The sequence below is a fragment of the Gracilinanus agilis genome, chromosome 4 (assembly GCF_016433145.1).
Source record: "Gracilinanus agilis isolate LMUSP501 chromosome 4, AgileGrace, whole genome shotgun sequence".
In the NCBI taxonomy this organism is placed as follows: domain Eukaryota; kingdom Metazoa; phylum Chordata; class Mammalia; order Didelphimorphia; family Didelphidae; genus Gracilinanus; species Gracilinanus agilis.
This window is the reverse complement of record NC_058133.1, coordinates 457,327,105-457,347,533: the sequence shown is the minus strand read 5'-3', so window position 1 is coordinate 457,347,533 and position 20,429 is coordinate 457,327,105. Positions and strand designations below refer to the sequence as shown.

Genomic DNA, 20,429 nt, shown 5'->3' with positions numbered 1-20,429 from the left:
AAGGGCACCCCACTGGTGCACCAAGAGTTTATAGAAGTCCAGTCAAAGCAACAAGCCCTTTTTAAACGCCTACTATGTGCTAAGCATTGTGCAAAGTGCTAGGGACATAAAAAAGGTGAAAAATAAAAAAGCCCCTTCCCCCACCACCATGGATCTCACAATCTACTGGGAGAAACAACAATGCAGACAAAATACAGACTGATAAATTGGAGATAATCTTATTAGCATTAAAAGGGATTGTGAAAGGCTTCTTAAAGAAAGTAGAATTGTCACAGAGATTTGAAGAAAGTCGGAGAAGCCAGAATACAGAGGTGAAGGGGGAAAGCACTCTTGAAAGCTGGTGTTTTAACGACTCAGAGGTCAACAGAAAGGAGGGGGCAATATGAACAGAAATAATTGTGGGAAGAGTCTCTAAGGACACAGAGGGAGGATCAGGCAGCAGAAGGGTGCTGCTGTCTTTGAAACCACTAATAACCTGTTTTCAAGATTCCCCGTCACCCAGAGCACCCGAATTTCCCTGGGGAGGGGGTGTGGTCCCCATTTCCCCTGTATGACATCTCTGCCCTGTTTCCTCTCTCTGATAGAGCTGCCCCATTGAATACCCCGGGGAGAATTGGGGATCAAGGAGGGAGGTAGCCTTGGAAAGCCTTGTCTTTACTTGATCATCAGTCAGTTGCCCTAAGAGGCAAATCGCCATGGGCCTAGAGTGCCTGTCCACTGCTGTCGTTGAAAAGCATGTCGGACGCTCAGGCATTGACAGGTAGAAAGGAAGAACTGGTGGGCCCCGGGTTCATTGACGGTGACACTTTCCCCACGGGCCGCCCCACTTTCTTCCCCAAACTGACGTCCAGCCGGTTCTTTAGCTCCCTTCCACCCTCCCTTCTAGGGAATCCACAGACGGTAACGAAACTGGCTCCGGCCGGGGAGCTAGCTGGGCATGCTCAGTAGCCGGCGAGGTTTTGATTGCGAATAGGAAGCTTTTTTGCACTCTACCGGGGCTGCAGCCGAGGCTGCTGACACGGGGCAAGTAGCAGACGGAAGAAAGCGAGCTAGAAAGCTAGTGAGGGAACGACACACTGCAGCTGCTGCGGCTGCTGCCGCCGCTGCCACAGGGAGTCGGAGCAGAGGCGTCCGGAGCTCGGCAGCGCTCGGAGCTCAGCCCGGGTGCGCCGCTGTGGCAGCCGAGCCCTGTCTGACCGCCCCGCTCCGGGAAAGGGGTCCCCGAGCACCTCCACTGCGGCACGCACCTCTCTTCCTTGAATAGGGTTAGGGGAAGAAAGGGGGTGTCCGCAGCCCGCCGGTGTTGCCCCGGGAGGGCGAGGACGAAGAAGCAGCTCCAGCATCCCTCTACCTTCTAGCCCGGCTCTGTCCTGGGCTCGGTCGGGCATGGAGCCTTGGAGACAATGCGCTCAGTGGCTCATCCATTGCAAGGTGCTGCCCGCCAACCACCGGGTGACTTGGGACTCTGCCCAGGTGTTTGACCTGGCTCAGACCCTCCGCGATGGAGTCCTGCTCTGCCAGCTCCTCAACAACCTCAAGGGTCATTCCATTAATCTCAAGGAGATCAACCTGAGGCCCCAGATGTCCCAGGTAAGGAGAGGGGGAGCAGAGCGTCCCCGTTCTCTCCCTCCTTCTCACCTCCCTGGGCCATGTCTCCTTTCCTCTCCCGTGTTCCTCACCCCTCCCCTTCCTCCCGTTAGCATCTCCCATTAATCATCTGGCTAATTTCTTTGTGTAAATGCAAAGATCTTCTAGGTGCTCCCGACTGGCCTCTTATCTCTGTCCTCCCTCCCCCTTCTCTGACCACTCTTGGCTTTTTCTGTATCCCAGTTGCGAGAGACGGTTTAATTTCATTTAACTGAATTATCAAACTCTCGAAAGATGATGTAGGAATTTGTCAAAGGTTCCTGGAGGGATGGTCCTGAGAGTACGTGTGTGTGTATGTGGTGGGGAAGTGGGGGTGGGAGGCGTGTGATTTGAAAAATAAAAGTTGTCTTAAAGTGCATCTCAATATTCTCTCACTCCTAAAGGCTAACAACGGGAATGAGGCAGGGGAGGAATAGATGATGAAACAACATTTTATTTTCCACTTTGCTCTTTGGGTTTGGCTAGGCTGCTTCCCCTTGTTTTCTTGATCTGCATTTTTGAAAGAGGAACCATGTCACAGAGAGTGTGGAATCTAGGAAGTTGAACATGCCCAGTACCGTTATATGTCCAGTAATTGCAAGAGCCAAAAAAGAAAAAAAAAGGTGGGGGGATGGGGTGGGGTCGGGTCATAAAACTGCTACTGCCCTCTGAAGGTCTCCTGCACATCTCTCCACTGAGATGTTTAGTATTTACAGCTCCCTTTAAACCACGTGAGAAGCACGAGTCCAGCCCCTCTCAGGAAAGAGACAGGAAACTACAAATTCAGGTTGACACTATTCACTTCTCCCTCCCCTCCACCTCCCGCTTCAGGTCTTGGTGCACATTTTGTTCCTGTGTCAGGGGCCACAGGAAAGAGGCCCATCTCTGAAGCTGCCAGGGCTATGGAGAGTCACATGCAAAAATGAGACCTCAGAATTCCCAAGTGTGAATGAATTCTTTTCCCTGCTGGGATGTTTTGGCCAAGAAAGTACCTTAATATGATACTGTCTCAATGTTCTTTGTGACAACTTTAAAAAGATGACTCATAACTTAAGGGTGGGTGGGTGGGGGAATAATAGCTCCTGTCACTGAATATTTCAAATCTTGGCCATTTGATGCTTTTAGGGTCAGTGGTATTGTGATACATAGCCCACACTATACAGCCTATAGCTAGTAGCAGCAGCACCTTTATAAAGAGATCTGTATTTGCTGTGTTAATTTACCTATGGATTCTTAAGTAACATTACATATTCAGCCCTTTGAATTCCTTTGTCAGACTCTCATGCCACCCCCATTGTAATCCAACCCCATGGATACCCTATTGATTGTCTTGGTTTGGGCTTTTAAGTGTGTGACAACAAGTAGAAAAGCATGAACACTTTTACATAGACTTAGTTTAATCATCTGTAAAATAAGAGAAAGTACACTAGAACAATGACTTTGGAATGGAAGACCTGGGTTCAGATCTCATCTCTGATGCTTGCTATCTGTATAGTCTTAGACAACCAATTTAATCTCTTTGGGCCTCAGTTTCCACAACTGCAAAACGAGACTGGCTGGTCTCTGAGATCCTTTTTGGCCCTAAATCTATAATTCTATGAATTACTTAGTTTGAAGGGTAGTTGTGAACTTTGTAAACTTAAAATGTTATTTTAAGTGAATCTTTAAGGTTTTGTGATTCTTTTACTATGTCTTACTAATTCATGTAACAAGTATTTGTTATGTTCTGAAATTAACTGTACCACCAGTTTCACCCTTGAGCCTCAGTTCTATCACCTGAAAAATGGGGATAATAACATTTATCTATCCTTAAGGAGGATTGTTGGGGTAGGGATTAGGGGAGAACAAAGTATCTGGGAACCTTCAAGTACTACAGAATTGTGAAGCATTTAAATGATATTAGCAACAACTGGAGCAGTTCTCTAGATTCAGAAATCCTCTGTGGAGTTTGGATAGTTCATCAGGTCCTATTGCTTAGCAAAATGTAACTTGCTGGAGGCATTATTTCCTACCTTTCTACAGCCCCTTCTGGACAGCAAGGTCTGTTGCACCAGAGTGCAGACCAACAGCAAAAAGTATTGTCCAGGACTCCGCAGGTCTAATAAAACCTGGGACTCCTGGAACTCCTGGAAATAGAAACTTTCAAGTGTAGCTGATTTTACCAGCTAGCTGAGGCTAATTTAACCCTTCAGACCACAAAACTTGACACTTAAAAACAAGCAAACAAAAACTTTTTTCAATCAATTTCTAAGTTGTATTACATACTTGCTTCTTTACTTGAACAGACTATACTAAACATAAACTAACTTTTTATCAATGATTCACAATCATGATCATGGTATAGTAAAAAAGAGTTGGGGGTTGGGGGTGGGCAATTGAGAGACCTGATGGCTGAGAACTGACTTTGTCCCTGTCTTTGTCACCTTGAACAAATCATTGTCTCTTGGCCAAAGTTTCCCAAGCTGGCAAAGGAGGGAGTTGAATTCTATATCTAATGCCCTTCTCGGTACTAATGACACAGGTTATTTATTGAAATGGGAAGACTGCTAAAAAACTGAGTCAGAACAATGGTTTCCTAGAGGTGTGTGTGGCCATGGCTAAGTCATTTAACCTTTCACTTTGCTATAATTTCTTTGCCTATAAAATGAGGATAATGATATTCAAAATACCTATCTTACCCAACCCAGAGAAATGTGGCTGTAAACTTTAAGGTGATAAAGTGAATCGATATCCTCAAATTTTTATTATAAATCTATATACATAGTTATAGATATATGCATATAACGACTTTGTCTACTGATTTCCTTGGATTCCTTTAAGTCCTAACTAAAACCCCATTTTTTTACTGTATGCCTTCCTTAAACACTTAACTGTCTTCCCTCTGTTAATTATTACCTGTTTATCTTGTACATAGTTTGTTCTGTAAATATTTGTTTGCATGTTCTCTCCCTCCTTAGATTGTGAGCTCCTTGAAAGCAGGGATTGCTTTTGGCCCCCTTTTATGTCCGCAGGATTTAGCACAGTGCCTGGCACATAGTAGGCATTTAATAAATGTTATTTGTGACTGAGACATATGAATATACAAGTAGTTATGCCATTTATATTTTACAAAATGTCTTATTTCATTTACTCCTCAGAGCCACTGTGAAATTCTATAGTTGTTACACTATATCCATCTTTTTTTTTAAAACATAGTTTCTCTCTTAGAATCCATATCAGTTCCAAAGCAGAACAGTAAGGACTAGGCTATTGGGATTAAGTAACCTGCCCAGAGTCACACTGTTAGGAGGTGTCTGAGGCTAGATTTGAACCCAGGTGTTCCCAAATCCAAGCCTAGCTCTCTATTCACTGAGGTTATAGACCTGCCCCAATTAAATGTCTTATCCATGATCAGAAAGTTAGTACCAGAGGCAAGATTTGACTGTACTCTCTCCTGGATCCAAGTCCAGTATTCTTTCTACTACAATATGCTGACTTCCATACTATGATATATAATATAGTTAGGCATATATCTTTTCCATCTACCAACAAGTGCAGACAGTGTTCTAGGCTCTGGGAATACAAATATGAATTCCCTACCTTTAAGAAGCTTTTATTCTATTGGGGAAACATATACACATGTATAAGATGACTGATTACTTATGTTGAATTAATAAAACAGCAACTCATTACATGTGGGCTATTTTTATACTCAGGAAGCAGCAAGAACCACAATTGTTCCAATGTTATTATTGCTTTTTGAGACTCATGTAAGTTGATGTGAACAACTACCAAAAAACCCCTCCAAAGCCCAACAAAACCCAACAAAACCCAACACAGTTTGAGGATCTATTTGTGCTTTGTCTCTTTTCCTTCTTCTGGAATAGTGTTCAAGAAAAGTTCACATAATCATCTATCTGTTTTAGTTAATAAACTCTATAACTATCCTGCAAAAGAATATTGCTCAAATGTATACTTGAACGCTTGAACATGACTTTCAATAAGGAATATTTGTATAAGCTTCTGCAATGTATAAAACTCTGGACTAGGAGTCAAGGAGTCGTGAGTTCGAATCCAGCTTCAGACACTGACTTGATGTGTGATTTTGGACAAGTCACTTAGCCTTACTGTGCCTTGGTTTTCTCATCTGTAACATGGGGATAATAATAACACTTAACTAATAGGGTTGTTGCAAGGATTAAATGAATTATTTTTAAAGTGGCTTGCAAATCTTGAAGCTCTTTATAAAAGTTAGCTATTATTGTTGTTATTAATTTTATAAAATGTAATAACTCACATTTATATAGATTTTTGACTTTTCAAAGTACCTTCATAAGACTTCCAAGAGATTGGAAATAAAACGAGAATGATTGCATTTTATGTTTGTTGAAATGAATGTTACAGAAGAAGAAATGCAGTCTCAGACTTATGGAAGACTTTTGAATTTCAAATCCTGTACTCTTTATTGTCCAGGGTCACTTGTGCTACTTTTTAAAATTTTTAATCAGGAAACTTTAAAAGTTAAATTAAAAAATTGCTACCATTTTGATGAGTCTCTAAAAGATCATCTAATGACTTTTGAAAGGAAGAATGATTAGCTAATTAAATAATCCACATGCTATTTATTTTATCATCAACCTTGATCTTTGTTTCAATTCAGTCTTTATTTTAACCAAAGTATCCTGACTGCTAGGCAATGTGGTGATTGGGCCTCAATTTCCATAACTATATGGGATTTTCATGCATCATAAAAGTTCCAATAGAGGTAAAAGAGCTTGCTCAAGTTAGCAGTTTATCCACCTTCCTGATAGAAATGAGCACAGGTCTCAACTCATGGATTTATTAGCTGTTCTTTCTTGCTTGGGGTATTTACCTTCTTCTTGGTCTTTAGACCAAGAGGCATGTTACACATGTACTCCGAGAGCAAACCCATGGATGTTCTAAACAAAACCTGTAGCAAAAGCTTAGTAAATGCTGTGTATTATGATTCTGACAGTAGCAGGGAAGGATATAAAACTTCAAGATCTCCTTTGTGTCTATAGAATGCAGTAAATTGCTAAGCATTTTACACAAAATACTCCTTTTTGGTGCCAATTTCTTTTTCCTCCTTATCTTCATCTCTCCCTAGTACCCATATTTCATGCCATGTTTCTAATATATGTTGAACTCTTTTTTAAAAGTCCTTCGTAAAAATGAGGGAGGCACTGTTTGCACAGTGGAAGGTGTCTGGAGACTTTGGTTCAAATCCTAGCTCTGCCACTTAAGATTTGTGTAACCTAGGACAATCTTTTGACCTTTTGTGGCCTCAGTTTCTTTCTGTGAAAATGTGGGGTTTGGACTCAATGAACCTTGATTCTATACTCTTATGTTAATTAAGGTGGATCCAGAGTTATTCCAAGGGAAACTTTTTGCCCTTCTTCATTGGAAAATATTCTCATTAACTTCAACTCTTGATTACCTAGTTTTATCATTAGCCATAATAAAAAGAAAATAGTTCTATATTTAAAAAAAATTAACAGTGGATAGAGAGCCAGGCCTGGAGGCCATAGGCCATGGGTTCAAAGCTGATCTCAGATACTTTCTAGCTGTGTGACTCTGGGAAAGTCACTTAACCCCCATTGCCTAGCTCTTACTGTTCTTCTGCCTTGGAACTAATACATAGTATTGATTCTAAGATGGAAAGTAAGAATTTAAAAAATAGTTTTTGACACAGAACCTTGTCAGCTGAGTTTTTGAGAGTATCAGTAGATCACATTTGCTGATTCTTCCTTTTAATAATAACCATAGCTTTCCTTCTTCTAGAATTAAAAGTTTCTTTCCACATAGCCAACCCATGATGTATGTAGTGGAAGTATCATTATGTGGCATCAGGACAAGTGGGAAACTCAAGCCAAAATAATAGAATTGGGAAAAACGACTCATTTTGCTCCAAGCTAAAGGTCTTTCAATGACTGTTAATACATCAAGGGAGAGAATATATACAAAGTGCTAGACCATCATCAAAGCTTATATAACATAAGGTGATTCCGCAGAAAAAGCACTGGAGATTGAGTTAGATAATCTGGGTTTAAATTCTGGTCTTTACCTGAGTGACTTTGAGTAAGTCACTTCGTTTTTCTGGATTTCAGCTTTCTCCTGTGTTAAATGAGGAGCGTGGATGATTAGATGATTGCTAAGGTTCCAATTCTATATCTGTGATTTTGGGAAAAATGTGATCTTTCATGCCCTTTCTAACTCTAAATTTATGACTCTCCAATCTTTTGTCACTATTTGGATGTGAATTACAGGGGAGCTTTTGTTTTTGGCCACTATACTACTTGACTATGATATAATATTGGTGGCACAGTGGTTAGAGTGCTGGGCCTGGAGTCAAGAAGACTTGAGTTCAAATGTGAACTCAGACACTTACTGGTGTTGTGATCCTAGCCAAGTCACATAATCCTATTTGCCTCAATTTCCTCATCAGTAAAATAATCCAGAAGAAGAAAGGGTAAATCTCTTCTATTTTCTTTGCCAAGAAACTCCCAAAAGGGTCATAAAGAGCTAGATATAACTGAAAGTTGACTAAACACATTACATTTGAGGCCTATTTTCATTGCTCCGGTGTTGTCTGTTACTTATATCTTTTGATAGATTTGTGGCATTTTGATTGCTGCCTTTGGAGGGGACCAGTTAAAACAGAAAGATCTATGGTTGCCAATTTTATAATGGGATGGGTATAGCCTAAGATGGTAGAGACAGAAAAGAATAGAAGATAAGATGGAGTGAGACGAGAGTAAGATTGGAAGAAAACACCAAGAAGGAAAGACAGTGGCAGTACATATTTATCTTTAGATATTTGAAGGGCTGTGACATGGAAGAAGGATTAGATTTGTTAGGCTTGGCCCTTGAGGTCAGAACTAAGGGCAATGGGTGGAAGTTGTAAAGAAGTAAATTTAGGCTTGATGTAAGAGAAAACTTCCTAAGAGTTACAGCTGTTCAAAAGCAGAGTAAGATGAGGCAATGGGCTCCCCCTCATTGAAGGTCTTCAAGTAAAGACTCGATGGCCCCTTGTTGGATAGAAGGGGTCTGTGTGTTTAACAGGTGGAGGGTGAGAATCTTTCAAACGCTAAAATGCTATGAAAAGAGGAAGAAAAGAATCAGAGCAAAGGATGGATGTGCTGGGCTTTTAAAACACTATTGCTGCTAGAGTCTAGGGTCCAGCTGGCCCTTGTTGTCTTCTGTGTAAATAGAATTGATGGCTTCCGGCCCCAGCTACCTATCAGGTATAAACACCCTCCCTTCATAATGCACCAACCGGAAACACTGCTTGCCAGCTTCCTTTGCATGATCCTTTGAAGTGGCTCATTCTTTATATGAAGCCCTTTCTCCCACTAGATTAAAGCCTATCAGTGATGTCAGGGAAATGTCAGAGCACATGGAGAAGAAGGTAGGATATAGTAATATTTGAACTGATAAGGCATCAGAGGAATCATTCTTTTTCATTCTGTCTTTGCTTCGTTTTAGGCACACAGCCAGTCAAAGTGTGAGCACCAAAGACAAGCCTTACTTCTGGTCTTTATTACTGCTTTGAAATTACATTTTTTTTCTGCTATGGAAATCCTTGAAATTGTTTTCACAAGAAGTGTGGTCAGCTTTCCAGTGATTGCTTAAGAGGAAACCAGTATTGTATGCTCCTCACTTGGGAGTTTTCTAAAGAGTCAATTAATATGGAATATTTAGTGATATACTTGATACTCACCTTCCATGTTTTTCAAAGTAGCGTACTTAAAATAGATCTGTAACAGCTGGCCTGAATAATAAACAAGCTGAGCTTTGGGACAGGCAGGATGCTGTCAAGATTCTTCACTTCATGGAATCATGCCATCTTAGAGTTAAAAAGAATCTTAGAGAGCATCTAGACTGACCTCCTACCTGAGCAGGAGTTTTCACTTCCTTCAGTAAGAATTCCCAGGTGGAGAAGCATTCTAATTTAGGAGAAAGTGTACAAGCATTGGAAGGAGTTAAGAGGCAGGCTTACATTCCAGTCCCTGTTGGGACATAACTAGAAAGGTGATTTTGGTTCAGGCTCTTTCTTGTTTTCTGACTTACCAGACTGTAAACACGATGACTTGCATTTAGCATTCCTTTGATAAATTGAATCTATGAAAGGTGAATACTACCAGTCCTACTTAACTCAGAGTGTGGATAGATAGATAAAGTGAGATGATGGGTGGGAATGATCCAAAAAGTACTTGACTGTACTTGTATTGGGAATGTGGATAGAATAATAATAACTCATTTGTATGGTGTCGTGGGGCTTTGGGGTACCATGATTAATTTATCAACAATCATTTATTGACCTACTCTGTGCCAGACACTGGGATAGATGCTGGGGATTATAGTACAAACGTGAGATGGGATCATAGTCTTAAGAAATGAAAGAGCCTTCAGAGTCCATCAAATTCAAGCACCTCATTTTGCAAATAGAAAATTGAGGCACCAAGAGATAAGTGATTTATCCAGTGTAACACAACTAGGAAGTGGGTCTGAAGTGGGATTTGAACCCTTTTCTTTCTGACTTCCTTGCCCAATGCCCTGTCTATTATGCAATGCCCCTGAGGTCCTTGACCTTAGGTAGCTTACATTTAACCAAGGGCATCAACATGCCAGGGAGAGAAAGCTAGGGCAAGGAGCTTTGGCCAGTTGAGGCAGTGAAGGGGACTGTTAATGGAATCAGAGGGCATTGGATCATTACCCCCTTTTGGTGGTAATATTGATTTTTATTATTGTTCACTAAGAAAGAAGTAGAAAGTTGGGGTGGGTAGATGATTAGACTCAGGATTTCTGGAGTTCCAGACTATATTTCATAAATCATTGAGCTAGATGGGACAAGTGAGGAAACTTAGAACCAGAGAGGGTAGGTGATTTGCCTAAGGTCATACAGGTAGGGAATGGCAAAATTAAATTTTGAACTTGAGTCCTGTGACTATAAATCTAGGGCTTCTTCCATGCTGCTTTCCAAAAGTTTTGGATGGTTGCTGATCCTGGTGTGAAGAAGCATTTGTGTCAGTATTACAAGCCCTTTGATGACTGATACCCTAGCAACAAACTGCCTGTACCCTGAATCCCTCCAATTTATTTTCCACCAGCAAATCCAGGTCTGGGATGACAGATGCTTCTTTCAGATTTAAGGGCCTCCATATCTCTTTGATTACTCAAGTTTCTATGCCTAGGTCCTATGTGAGAGAAGAGCATAGTAGTTCCCTTGGTTCCTGAGAACCTACCCAGTTTTTCAGTAATCATAGGAGATTCACTTTTAGAAGCTTGAAATAGCAACATTTAACGTGGTGGGTCAGGAGTTGGGAGGGAAGAGTCCATTTGCTGATGAAAGAATGAAGAATTCACAATTTACAAAGGTTCTTACAGTTTAATCCCAGGCCTCCAAGAACTATAGGCTATTTGCCTACTATACTCTTCCTTATCTAAACACTCTGCCCATTTTCTTGGTAGTGTGAATTTGTTTTTTTTATCAACTTGGTCCTAGGTTTATAGTCAGAGAATTGTCTAGCTAGATCTTTCCTTGGCTACCTTTCAGAATCTACTTTTCATATCCTGGATATAGAATGAGGGAGTTTGGTCTTATGCAGGGAGTTAGCTTCCCCATTGTGATTAACTTGAGTGACTACCTACAATCTAAATCTTGGGCAAGCTTACCTTTTCTCCCTCAATTCACAGTGGAAACTATTTCCAAATGGGTCCTAAAGCTACGCTGCTTTTAATTTTGGCCTAGTTATACCTTGCCATTTTCTGGCTTGCTGCGTGCTTAGGCTATGCCAGAAGTTACTTGCTTTCCAACCTCACTCCTTTTGCTGATTAGTCCAATGAAAATACTCCTACAGTTCTATAATCTCACTTGGTAAAGTAGTTATAAACATTTATTAAGCATCTACTCTGTGCCAGGCACTACATTAAATGTTGGGGATATAAAGAAAGGTAAAACATAGTTCTTGCTCTCGAGGAGCTCACAATCTAATGGGGGAAGACAACATAAAAAAGAAGCAAAAAAATCAGAGAGTATACCAGCATAAGGGCATGATGAAGTTGTACAGGTGGGGTGGGAAATGATCTGAAGATGATCTCATCCTGTAGAGTCATGAGTGAAATCCTGGAGGTCAGCCTGGTGGGAAAAGATGAGGTCAATCAATGTTTGACCTTCTTAAATAGGAGAGAATTAGGAAGGAGCTCTCCAACTTCCAACTTCTACTCACTCCCATCGAGGGAGAGAAAGGCCCAGGGGCAGGGTGTGAGGCAGAAGCATTCCCTCCAGGGATGTCTGTCCCTGCTATCTAGAGTGATTCCAGTCCATATCTTCCTAAAAGTTCCTAATAGATGGTCCCACCCAATATGCTGGAGGCCTCTCTAATTTTTTCTGAATATCTGAAGAACATCAGTGGAGCATTCTTGTTTTTTACTCATAGTCTCTTGATCTTGTCATTTTACTAGCCATATTGTCGACATGGAATCTAGAGACCCCAAACTTGTGGCTTAGTGAGATCTGATGAACCCCAAGTTTTAGAAATAGCTTGTAGCCTGGAGAACCCCAAAGCTTGTGTTTCTCTGTTCCCATGAGAATCCACCCTGAAGGGAATCTCTGGCTAGCAGTCTCAGACTGAATAATGGACCCCAGGGTAAATGCTAAATACCCTTTTGTCTTAGGTAGTCTTCCCCATTGTATCAGAGACCCTGTCCCTGGAAGACACACCTGGGCAGGGACCATCCTTTAGTATTCATTGTGTAAGCAGCCCCTTCCCTTACACCCTAGCCTCTAGCTATGATTCCTTTCCCAAGCTTGATTGTAAATCCCATCCTTACCAGTATAATGTCAGTCATCTCTCCCAGCCCCTGAATCTTCCCAAATGGTATATAAGTTCCCCAATTTCCTTTGTTCCTTGGAGTGGTCTTCTAGCACAGTGTCACTCCCAGGGGGTCAGGGAGCAGAGCAATGCAGTGTTCAACCCTTGGACTCTGCATAAGGCACACCTCTGCATAAGAGGCCTAACTAGCCCTGTTCCCCCTTTCCCTCGATTAAAGAGTGGCTTTATGACTATTTAATACTTCTGTGTTTTTTCTAAGTTAACAATACATTGGCCCCCTGAAGCCATCAGTAACAATTAGTTCTTTTGTATGGATCAGTCATTGACCAAAAAGTCAATGACCATTTTATTTGCTTACTGCATGGGGGCCAGAGATTAGGATTGATAGTCTTCTCCCAGCCCATTTTCTCTAAGTCATTGATGGTGAACCTTTTAGAGATTGAATGCCCCAAGCCCTCATGCCAATGTGACCCCCCCCCCCCACCCTTTACCCTGGAGAGGGGGAGGGAGGAAGTCCTCCCCTTGAGCTGCTGGGCAAAGGGGGGCAGGTCATGTGAGAAATGATCTTGGGGACTATAGAGAGGAGGAATGGCCCCCTCCATCAGGCACCTGCACACATGCCATAGGTTCACCAACATGAGGTTTTATTGGTGGGGTCTCTTCCTCTATAGTACAGGTCACAATCTTTGGAGACATAAGGGAAACTTTTGTTAGTCTCTATATAACAAAGGAAAAAAATGCATGACCTGGGTAATGACTGTTTGAAGAACCCCTCTGAACTTAGTCTATGATGAGGACTTCAGTAGGTTCAATCTGTCACCGATAAATCTCCAAGTGCCTACTATGTGTCAGGCACTGTGCTAGTTTGTAGGTAGATTTTCCTAATCTGAAGTTGTCCATAGATCCTCAGAAGTTTGTGAATAGACGTCATGGGTTCCATGAACTTGAATGGGGGAAATCATATCTTTATTTATTATACCATTATTGTTATTAATCTCTAAATGAAATTTAGCATCTTTCTTTTTTTTCCCCTATTTTTTTAATACTTCTCTTTTGTCTTAGTATCAATTCTAAAATAGAACAGCAAGGGCTTGGCAATCTGGGTCAAATGACTTACACAGGGTCATATAGCTAGGACACATTTGAAACCAGTTCCTTTAAACTCTAGGCCTGATGCTTTCTCTACTGTGTTACCTAACTGCTTCTAGCATCTTTCAGTTTTAAATTATAAAAACAAACAAAAAAACCTCCAAACATTATTCTAAACAGGCATCGGGGTTTCTCTAGACTATGGTATTATGCCTACGGTAAGCAAGAAGTTAACTCCTGCTCTAGGAATACAAAGAAAATAAACATTTTTTTTTCTCCTTAAAAGTCTTCCATTTTGTCTGGGGAAGCAAAGCATCCTTGAATGAATAGAGGGACATTGAATTTACAAAGTAAACAAATACAAAGTAATATAAAAAGTAGTCTTTCACACCTAGGGGAACCACAAAAGCCTTCATGTAGGAGGTGGCACTTACACTGAGTTTTGAAGGAAGATGATGATTCAAAAGACATGATAAGGAGGGAGAGATTTCTAGAGCACGGAGCTCAGCTTGTTCAAAAGTATGTAGTCCGTGGAAATTTGTTATTACATGTAACTGGCAAAAAAAAAAATAAAGTATGGAGTCAGGAGACAAAATATCATGTGTGAGGTATAGTATGTTGACCAGTATAATTGTATTGTAGAATACACAATGAAGGGGGGAGTAGGATATAATTAGCCTAGAAAGGTCAGCTGATACTAGATCATAAAGTCTTTAAAAGCCAAATAGAGGAATCCATATTTTATTCTAGAGGAGATAGGGAGGAACTAGTTACTAGGTAAGTGATCTGATCTTACCTGTGTTTTAGGAATATAACTTGAAAAGCTGTGTGGAGTATGAATTGGCAAGAGAAGAGACTGGGGCCAGGGGGACCAATTCAGAGGCCATTATAATGGTTCAAGTGGGATATCACAAGGGCCGGACCTAGGGTGTAGACTTTGCAAGTGAAGGAAAGGGGTTGGTTCTGTCTCTATCTGAAGCCTTTTCATTTTGGCAGCCCCTGTCAGAATTTTGGATTCACTGGCAAAAATTTCTAGAATGGTGACCCACCTCTATACCCAATAACCCTTAGGAGTAAGACTTTAGTAAGGGATTCTTTTAGTTTAATTGAATATTGGACTTCGTGGGGACATCAGGATATCAACATATTCTCATCCTTCTTCCCCTTAGTGACACCGGAGTATTTGATCACAAAGACTTACTGGTCACTAATTGGATCTTATTTGTTCCCCATAATTACATCTGTGATCCATGTTTGAAAATGAGAAACCTTAGGTTTGCTGAGATGGACTTACTTGCCCAAGGTCAAAACATCCAGTTTGGTTGGCTCAGCTCACTTGACCCCAAAGCTACCTACTCCTACTGGGTAATAGTGATGGGATTTGAGAGGATAGTAAAGCTTTTGCAACAATGGCAGTATTGATTTGATTAGGCTTCAAAACTGGAAAGAGAATGGAGCAAAGGAGAATATGAATATGACGGCAAGATCACAGGCAGGAAGATGGCATAGCTGGAGCCCGCCTACTTGCAGCGGGCCACAGGAACCATTTTCCCAATCAGGATAGTGCAGTCTTTTAGTAAGGAAATTAGATCTGCTTTGCTGAGTAACAGTTTTGGAGAAAGAGAAAGATGGAAGCTCTTTGGTCTCTGGACAATACCAGCGTTATTGGATTGACAGTTAGCAGCTGCCATCTTGGTTGACTGAATTTATATGTACTTGGAGAATCTCTTTAACAAATATTTTAATTAATATCTTAATCAATATTCTAATTTCCTTATTACAGTCGTTAGGTGGGCATTCCAGAAGTAAAAGGGTTAAGTTCTTCAGGATATGGCTTTGTACTTGGGGATCAACATTAGAACATTCCCATACCTTCTTGACCATCCAGGAATCCACAACTTAAGCAAAATAGAAATCTTGTAGTGCCTTATACATTCTTCCTCCCTTGGTCAGTACAGCTTGTGCTGTCCATCTGCAAACTTGCACATCTTAACTTTTCTTATAAACAAACCCAAATGAGCTTTCCAGCCCTCTCTCCAGTCCGAGCCCTTTTTTCCTCAGGATTCATAAATTCTTACTTATCATTCTGTACCATAGCGCCTAGGAAAGTAGAGACCTATGATCAGATACGCTAAAGAGAGGGCATGTAGAATCTTTATACCAGGACAGAATCTTTATACATGGGAGAGTATGCAGGTTACTAATTATGTAAGAACATGACCCATTCCATTCCATAGATTCAAACAATCTAAAATTGGTCTCAAGTAATTATTTCTGCTATCTCTCTGGATAGCTTCCCTTTGTTTCCATGCAGAATCGTCTTAAATATGCAGCTCCATTCACCAGGCCAAGATAAAGGAGTAAGAAGATAAGAAACTGAATAGAATCCAAATAGACACCATAGAAGATTACCTTAGTAAAATTCAAATTCCTTATCTCCTCTTCCAAGTTCCTGTGAATGGTCACTTCAGTTTACTCTTTTTTTTTTTTTTTTTAAAACCCTTACCTTCCCCATCTTGGAGTCAATACTGTGTATTAGCTCCGAGACAGAAGAGTGGTAAGGGTAGGCAATGGGGGTCAAGTGACTTGCCCAGGGTCACACAGCTGGGAAGTGTCTGAGGCCACATTTGAACCTAGGACCTCCTGTCTCTAGGCCTGCCTCTCAATCCACTGAGCTACCCAGCTGCCCCCTTTCAGTTTACTCTTAGAGCATCTGCAGTAAATTCTATGCCAGTGATTCCCAAAGTGGGCGCTACCGCCCCCTGGTGAGTGCTGCAGTGATCCATGGAAGCAGTGGTGACCACAGGTGCATTTATCTTTCCTATTAATTGCTATTAAAATTAAAAAAAAATTTCCAGGGGGCTAAGTAATATTTTTTCTTGAAAGGGGGTGGTAGGCCAAAAAAGTTTGGGAACCACTGATCTATGCAATCTAGTGCAGTCAAGAACTAGAATAAGGCCTCTGAGAAGCAACATAGATGATACAAAGACCATTCAACAAAAACTTTTGAATCTAGGCTCTGGTGTAATGGGGTACTGTTGGCAACGCAAGAAGTGATGCTTGGCAGTATAGAAGCAATGAAGAAAATAGAAACCCTATTTTACTCTATCTGAGGTTATTTTAAATGGAGTATCTTTACCTCTTTTTGCAGGAATTTGATAATAATATATAAAAATGCTAATGAGTTATGTAGGTTTATTTTATATTCTGCTACTTTATTAAAATCATTGATAATTTCAATCTACTTTTTAATTGAATCTCTAGGATTTTTCATGTATACCATCATATTGTCGGCAAAAAAAGATAGTTTTGTTCCCTTTTTGCCCTTTCTGATTCCTTCATTTTCTTTCTCTTTTCTTATTGCTATTGCTAGCATTTCTAATACTATGTTAAATAATATTGGTGATAATGGATATCCTTCTTTCACTCCTAGTTTTATGGGAAGGCTTCTAGTTTATCTCCATTACAGATGCTACTTGTTAATGGTTTTAGGAAGAGGCTTTGCATCATTTTAAGAGAGACTCCATTAATATCTATGCTTTCTTGTGTTTTTAATAAGAATGAGTGTTATATTTTATCCAAGGCCTTTTCTACACCTATTGACATAATCATATTATTTTTATTAGTCCCATCCCCTTCAGTTTACATTTTACACATGTGGAAATTAAATTGAGGTATAATGAGGTTTAATGGTTTGCCAAACATTACCTCCATTTTACAAAGCAAAGACAAGATTTAAACCTAGGGCCACTAAATTAAAACCCACGGCTCAGAGTGAGTGATTTTTTACTTAATACAAAGCCAGGACTAGAACACAAGTCATCTGTTTTCTATACCAGTGATGGGCAAACTTTTTAAAGAGGGGGCCAAAGGAAAGGAAATGCTCATCTGTCAGTCTGTTTCTAAGGCAACTCTTTCGAAGTTTCATTGTATTGTATCCTACTCATTGTATTCATCAGATTAGGAATAATATCATGCAGCTGGACAGAACATTTCAGGGGGCCACATCTGGCTCACCGGTCATAGTTTGCCCATCACTGGTCTATCCTATAACTCTTTGCAGTATGCTATGTTGGGAACTCAAACTCATCAAGGGACGGTTAAATTATATTTGATCATTATTCTATTTGAGAAAGATTTCTACTCCAAATGGTTAACTATTTAAAAAAACCTCATTTTTGTATATAAATAGGTGAAAACATCTCCAGAATGAACTATTCTCTTATATTTTGAACTAGCTGAGGTTTCACTGTATAAAAAGACTCTAAAAAAATGTTTTCAGGGCAGTTAGATGGCACAGCAGTTAAAGCACCAGACTTGGTGTCTGGAGGACCTGGGTTCAAATATGACCTCAGGCACTTCCTAGCTATATGACCCTGGGCAAATCACTTAATTGTTTGCCTAGCCCATGTCCTTCTGTCATAGAGTTGTTACTAGGGTAGAGGTTTAAAAAAAAATCCATACCGTATAGATAAGTTATATTTAACAAATAATCCTTTCTGCTCTTTTAGTTAAACTTTTCTAGATCCATAAATTAAAATTTGTTTTGTGGGCTATAGCACAAAAGTTACATTATGAAAATAATATATATTATTACATTCAGCAGGCAGCCATGTGGAGCAGTGGATACAGCAAGGTACATTGTCAGGAAGGTGTGAGTTCAGATCCAGTCATAAATATTTCCCTGCTGTTTGATCTTGGGCAAGCCTTTCAACATCTTCTTCCTCAGTTTCCTTAACTATAAAGTGGAGATAATAATGGCATCTGCCTCTCACAGTTGTTGTTGTGAGGATCAAATGAGATAATATTTATAAATCACTTAGCACAGTGCCTGTTACATGGTAGTCACTGTATAAATGCTAGCTATTACTGTTATCATTATTCAAAATCATAGTAGCTCAGAATTGAAAGGGATGTTTCTTTTTATGCCATTGCCCCCTTACGATGCAATAGAATGGAGACAATTTCATTTTTATCTTTGTATTGACAGCTAGGGAATACAAAATATTGTTCCTTTTCACAAAGATATTATTAGCTTCTTTGGAAGCCATGTCATAGTTTCTATTCCTTGATCTCACAATCCCCAGAAACAGCTTGATTTTTTCCCTTTTTCAAATGAACTGATGCTGAACCATACCTCCTCTATCTTGTAGTTGTGCAGCTTATTTTTTTTTTAAACTTAAATTCAAAACACCAAGTTTGGGTTTTTCCATTGATCCTTCTTTAATTGGATCTTTTAAAGAGCAAAGCTACTATTGTAATTTTTTTTAAAACCCTTAACTTCTGTGTATGGGCTCCTACGTGGAAGAGTGGTAAGGGTGGGCAATAGGGGTCAAGTGACTTGCCCAGGGTCATACAGCTGGGAAGTATCTGAGCCCAGATTTGAACCTAGGACCTCCCGTCTATAGGCCTGATTCTCAATCCACTGAGCTACCCAGCTGCCTCCCTACTATTGTCATCTGTTGGGATCTTTTGGGATTCCCTGCCATGCAGAATGTTAACTATGAATAGGGGCATACAATTATAATCCCTGTTACAACAGAGGCAGTGGCTGGTGGATGGCTTGAATACAGGAGTTCTGTGCTGTAGTAGGCTAAGCTGATTGGGCATCCCTAATGTGCCCAACACCAATGTGATGAGCTCCAAGAAGCAAAGGGGGTACCAGGCTGCCAATGGAAGGATGAACCAGCCCAGGTCATTGTGCTGATCGGTAGTGAGGTTGAGCCAATGAGATGAGTGATTGTTTTGCTTCCACCCTGAGTGAGATAGAGAGACTTCTCTCCTATCCCACCAAAACCAAAGAATGGTAGGTATTCTTTCCAGATTTGTGTCACTTCATTTCATTCATTTATTGTTCTTTCACTGATTTGCTGATTCGTTTATTATTAAATGTTGGAAAGAGGGTTTTTCCTTTGTTTACTTTTAGCACAAGTTGAGACTACCTCTTGTTGAAATCATATTCTAATCCTTCTTTGTGACTTGAAATTCTACAAGCCTGGATGAATGTCCTAAAGGTGCCATACCTCTCTTTGAAGTATGTGACTTTGGACAGAAGTAATAAATATGTAAGGCTCTTGGTATATAGTTTGAATGAATGACTGATACCTTTGTTCCCACTTCTTGAATAAAAATTCTTTTCTTTTGGCAGTAGAGAGAACTAAAATTTGTGAATGATGATAACTATTGCATGTTGTTATTCAGTCTTTTTCAGGTGTGTCCAACTCTTTGTGACCCTCTTTGCAATTTTCTTGGCAAAGATACTATAGTTATTTGCCATTTCTTTCTCTAGTTTATTTGACAGATGAGGACACTGAGGCAAATAGGGTGAAGTGACTTGCCCAGGGTCACACAGCTAGTAAGTGTCTTCATATATCCAGATTGTCAGTGAGGAAATAGAAATAGAATGGCAGCCATTCTCATGCAATGTGTTTCTTGTATACACATTCAGATATAAAGTAGTGTCCCTTTGGCAACTCTCAGACAATCATTGTTGCAGTTGAAACAATAGCAAAAGATCCCTAGGTAGTTGCTTGCTCATTTCAAATAATTCTTGATACAATACAACTCTAGTACAACTAAAAAATGTGAGCAGCCTAAACCTTTCATAGGATTACAAAACTATATATGTAAGTGATTTTAGAAATTGAGTCCAACAGTCTTCTTTTGCAAATGAGGAAACTGAGGCCCAGGGAGGTTGTAATTTGCCCAAAGTCCCTCAAGTAGTAAGCACCAGAGGTAGAATTTGAAACTAGATTCAAAGAACACAGAGCTTGAGTCCTCTTTCCACTCTAGGATTTCTCCTATATATCTGTCAAAACACATAGATTTGAGCTGGAAGGAATCTCAGAGATCAACTAGTTCAACCCCCTCATTTTACAG

At 40.3% G+C, this 20,429-nt stretch overlaps 1 protein-coding gene across 1 annotated transcript in view; it reads left to right on the top strand.

Annotated features, from left to right (window-relative positions):
• The first annotated feature begins 1,386 nt into the window (after positions 1 to 1,386).
• Positions 1,387 to 20,429, top strand: part of VAV3 (vav guanine nucleotide exchange factor 3) — a 482,681-nt gene continuing 463,638 nt past the window's right edge. Inside the window, exon 1 of the mRNA XM_044675502.1 lies at positions 1,387 to 1,590. Within this exon, the coding sequence (XP_044531437.1) occupies positions 1,387 to 1,590 (204 nt within the window). The remainder of the gene's footprint in view (positions 1,591 to 20,429) is intronic.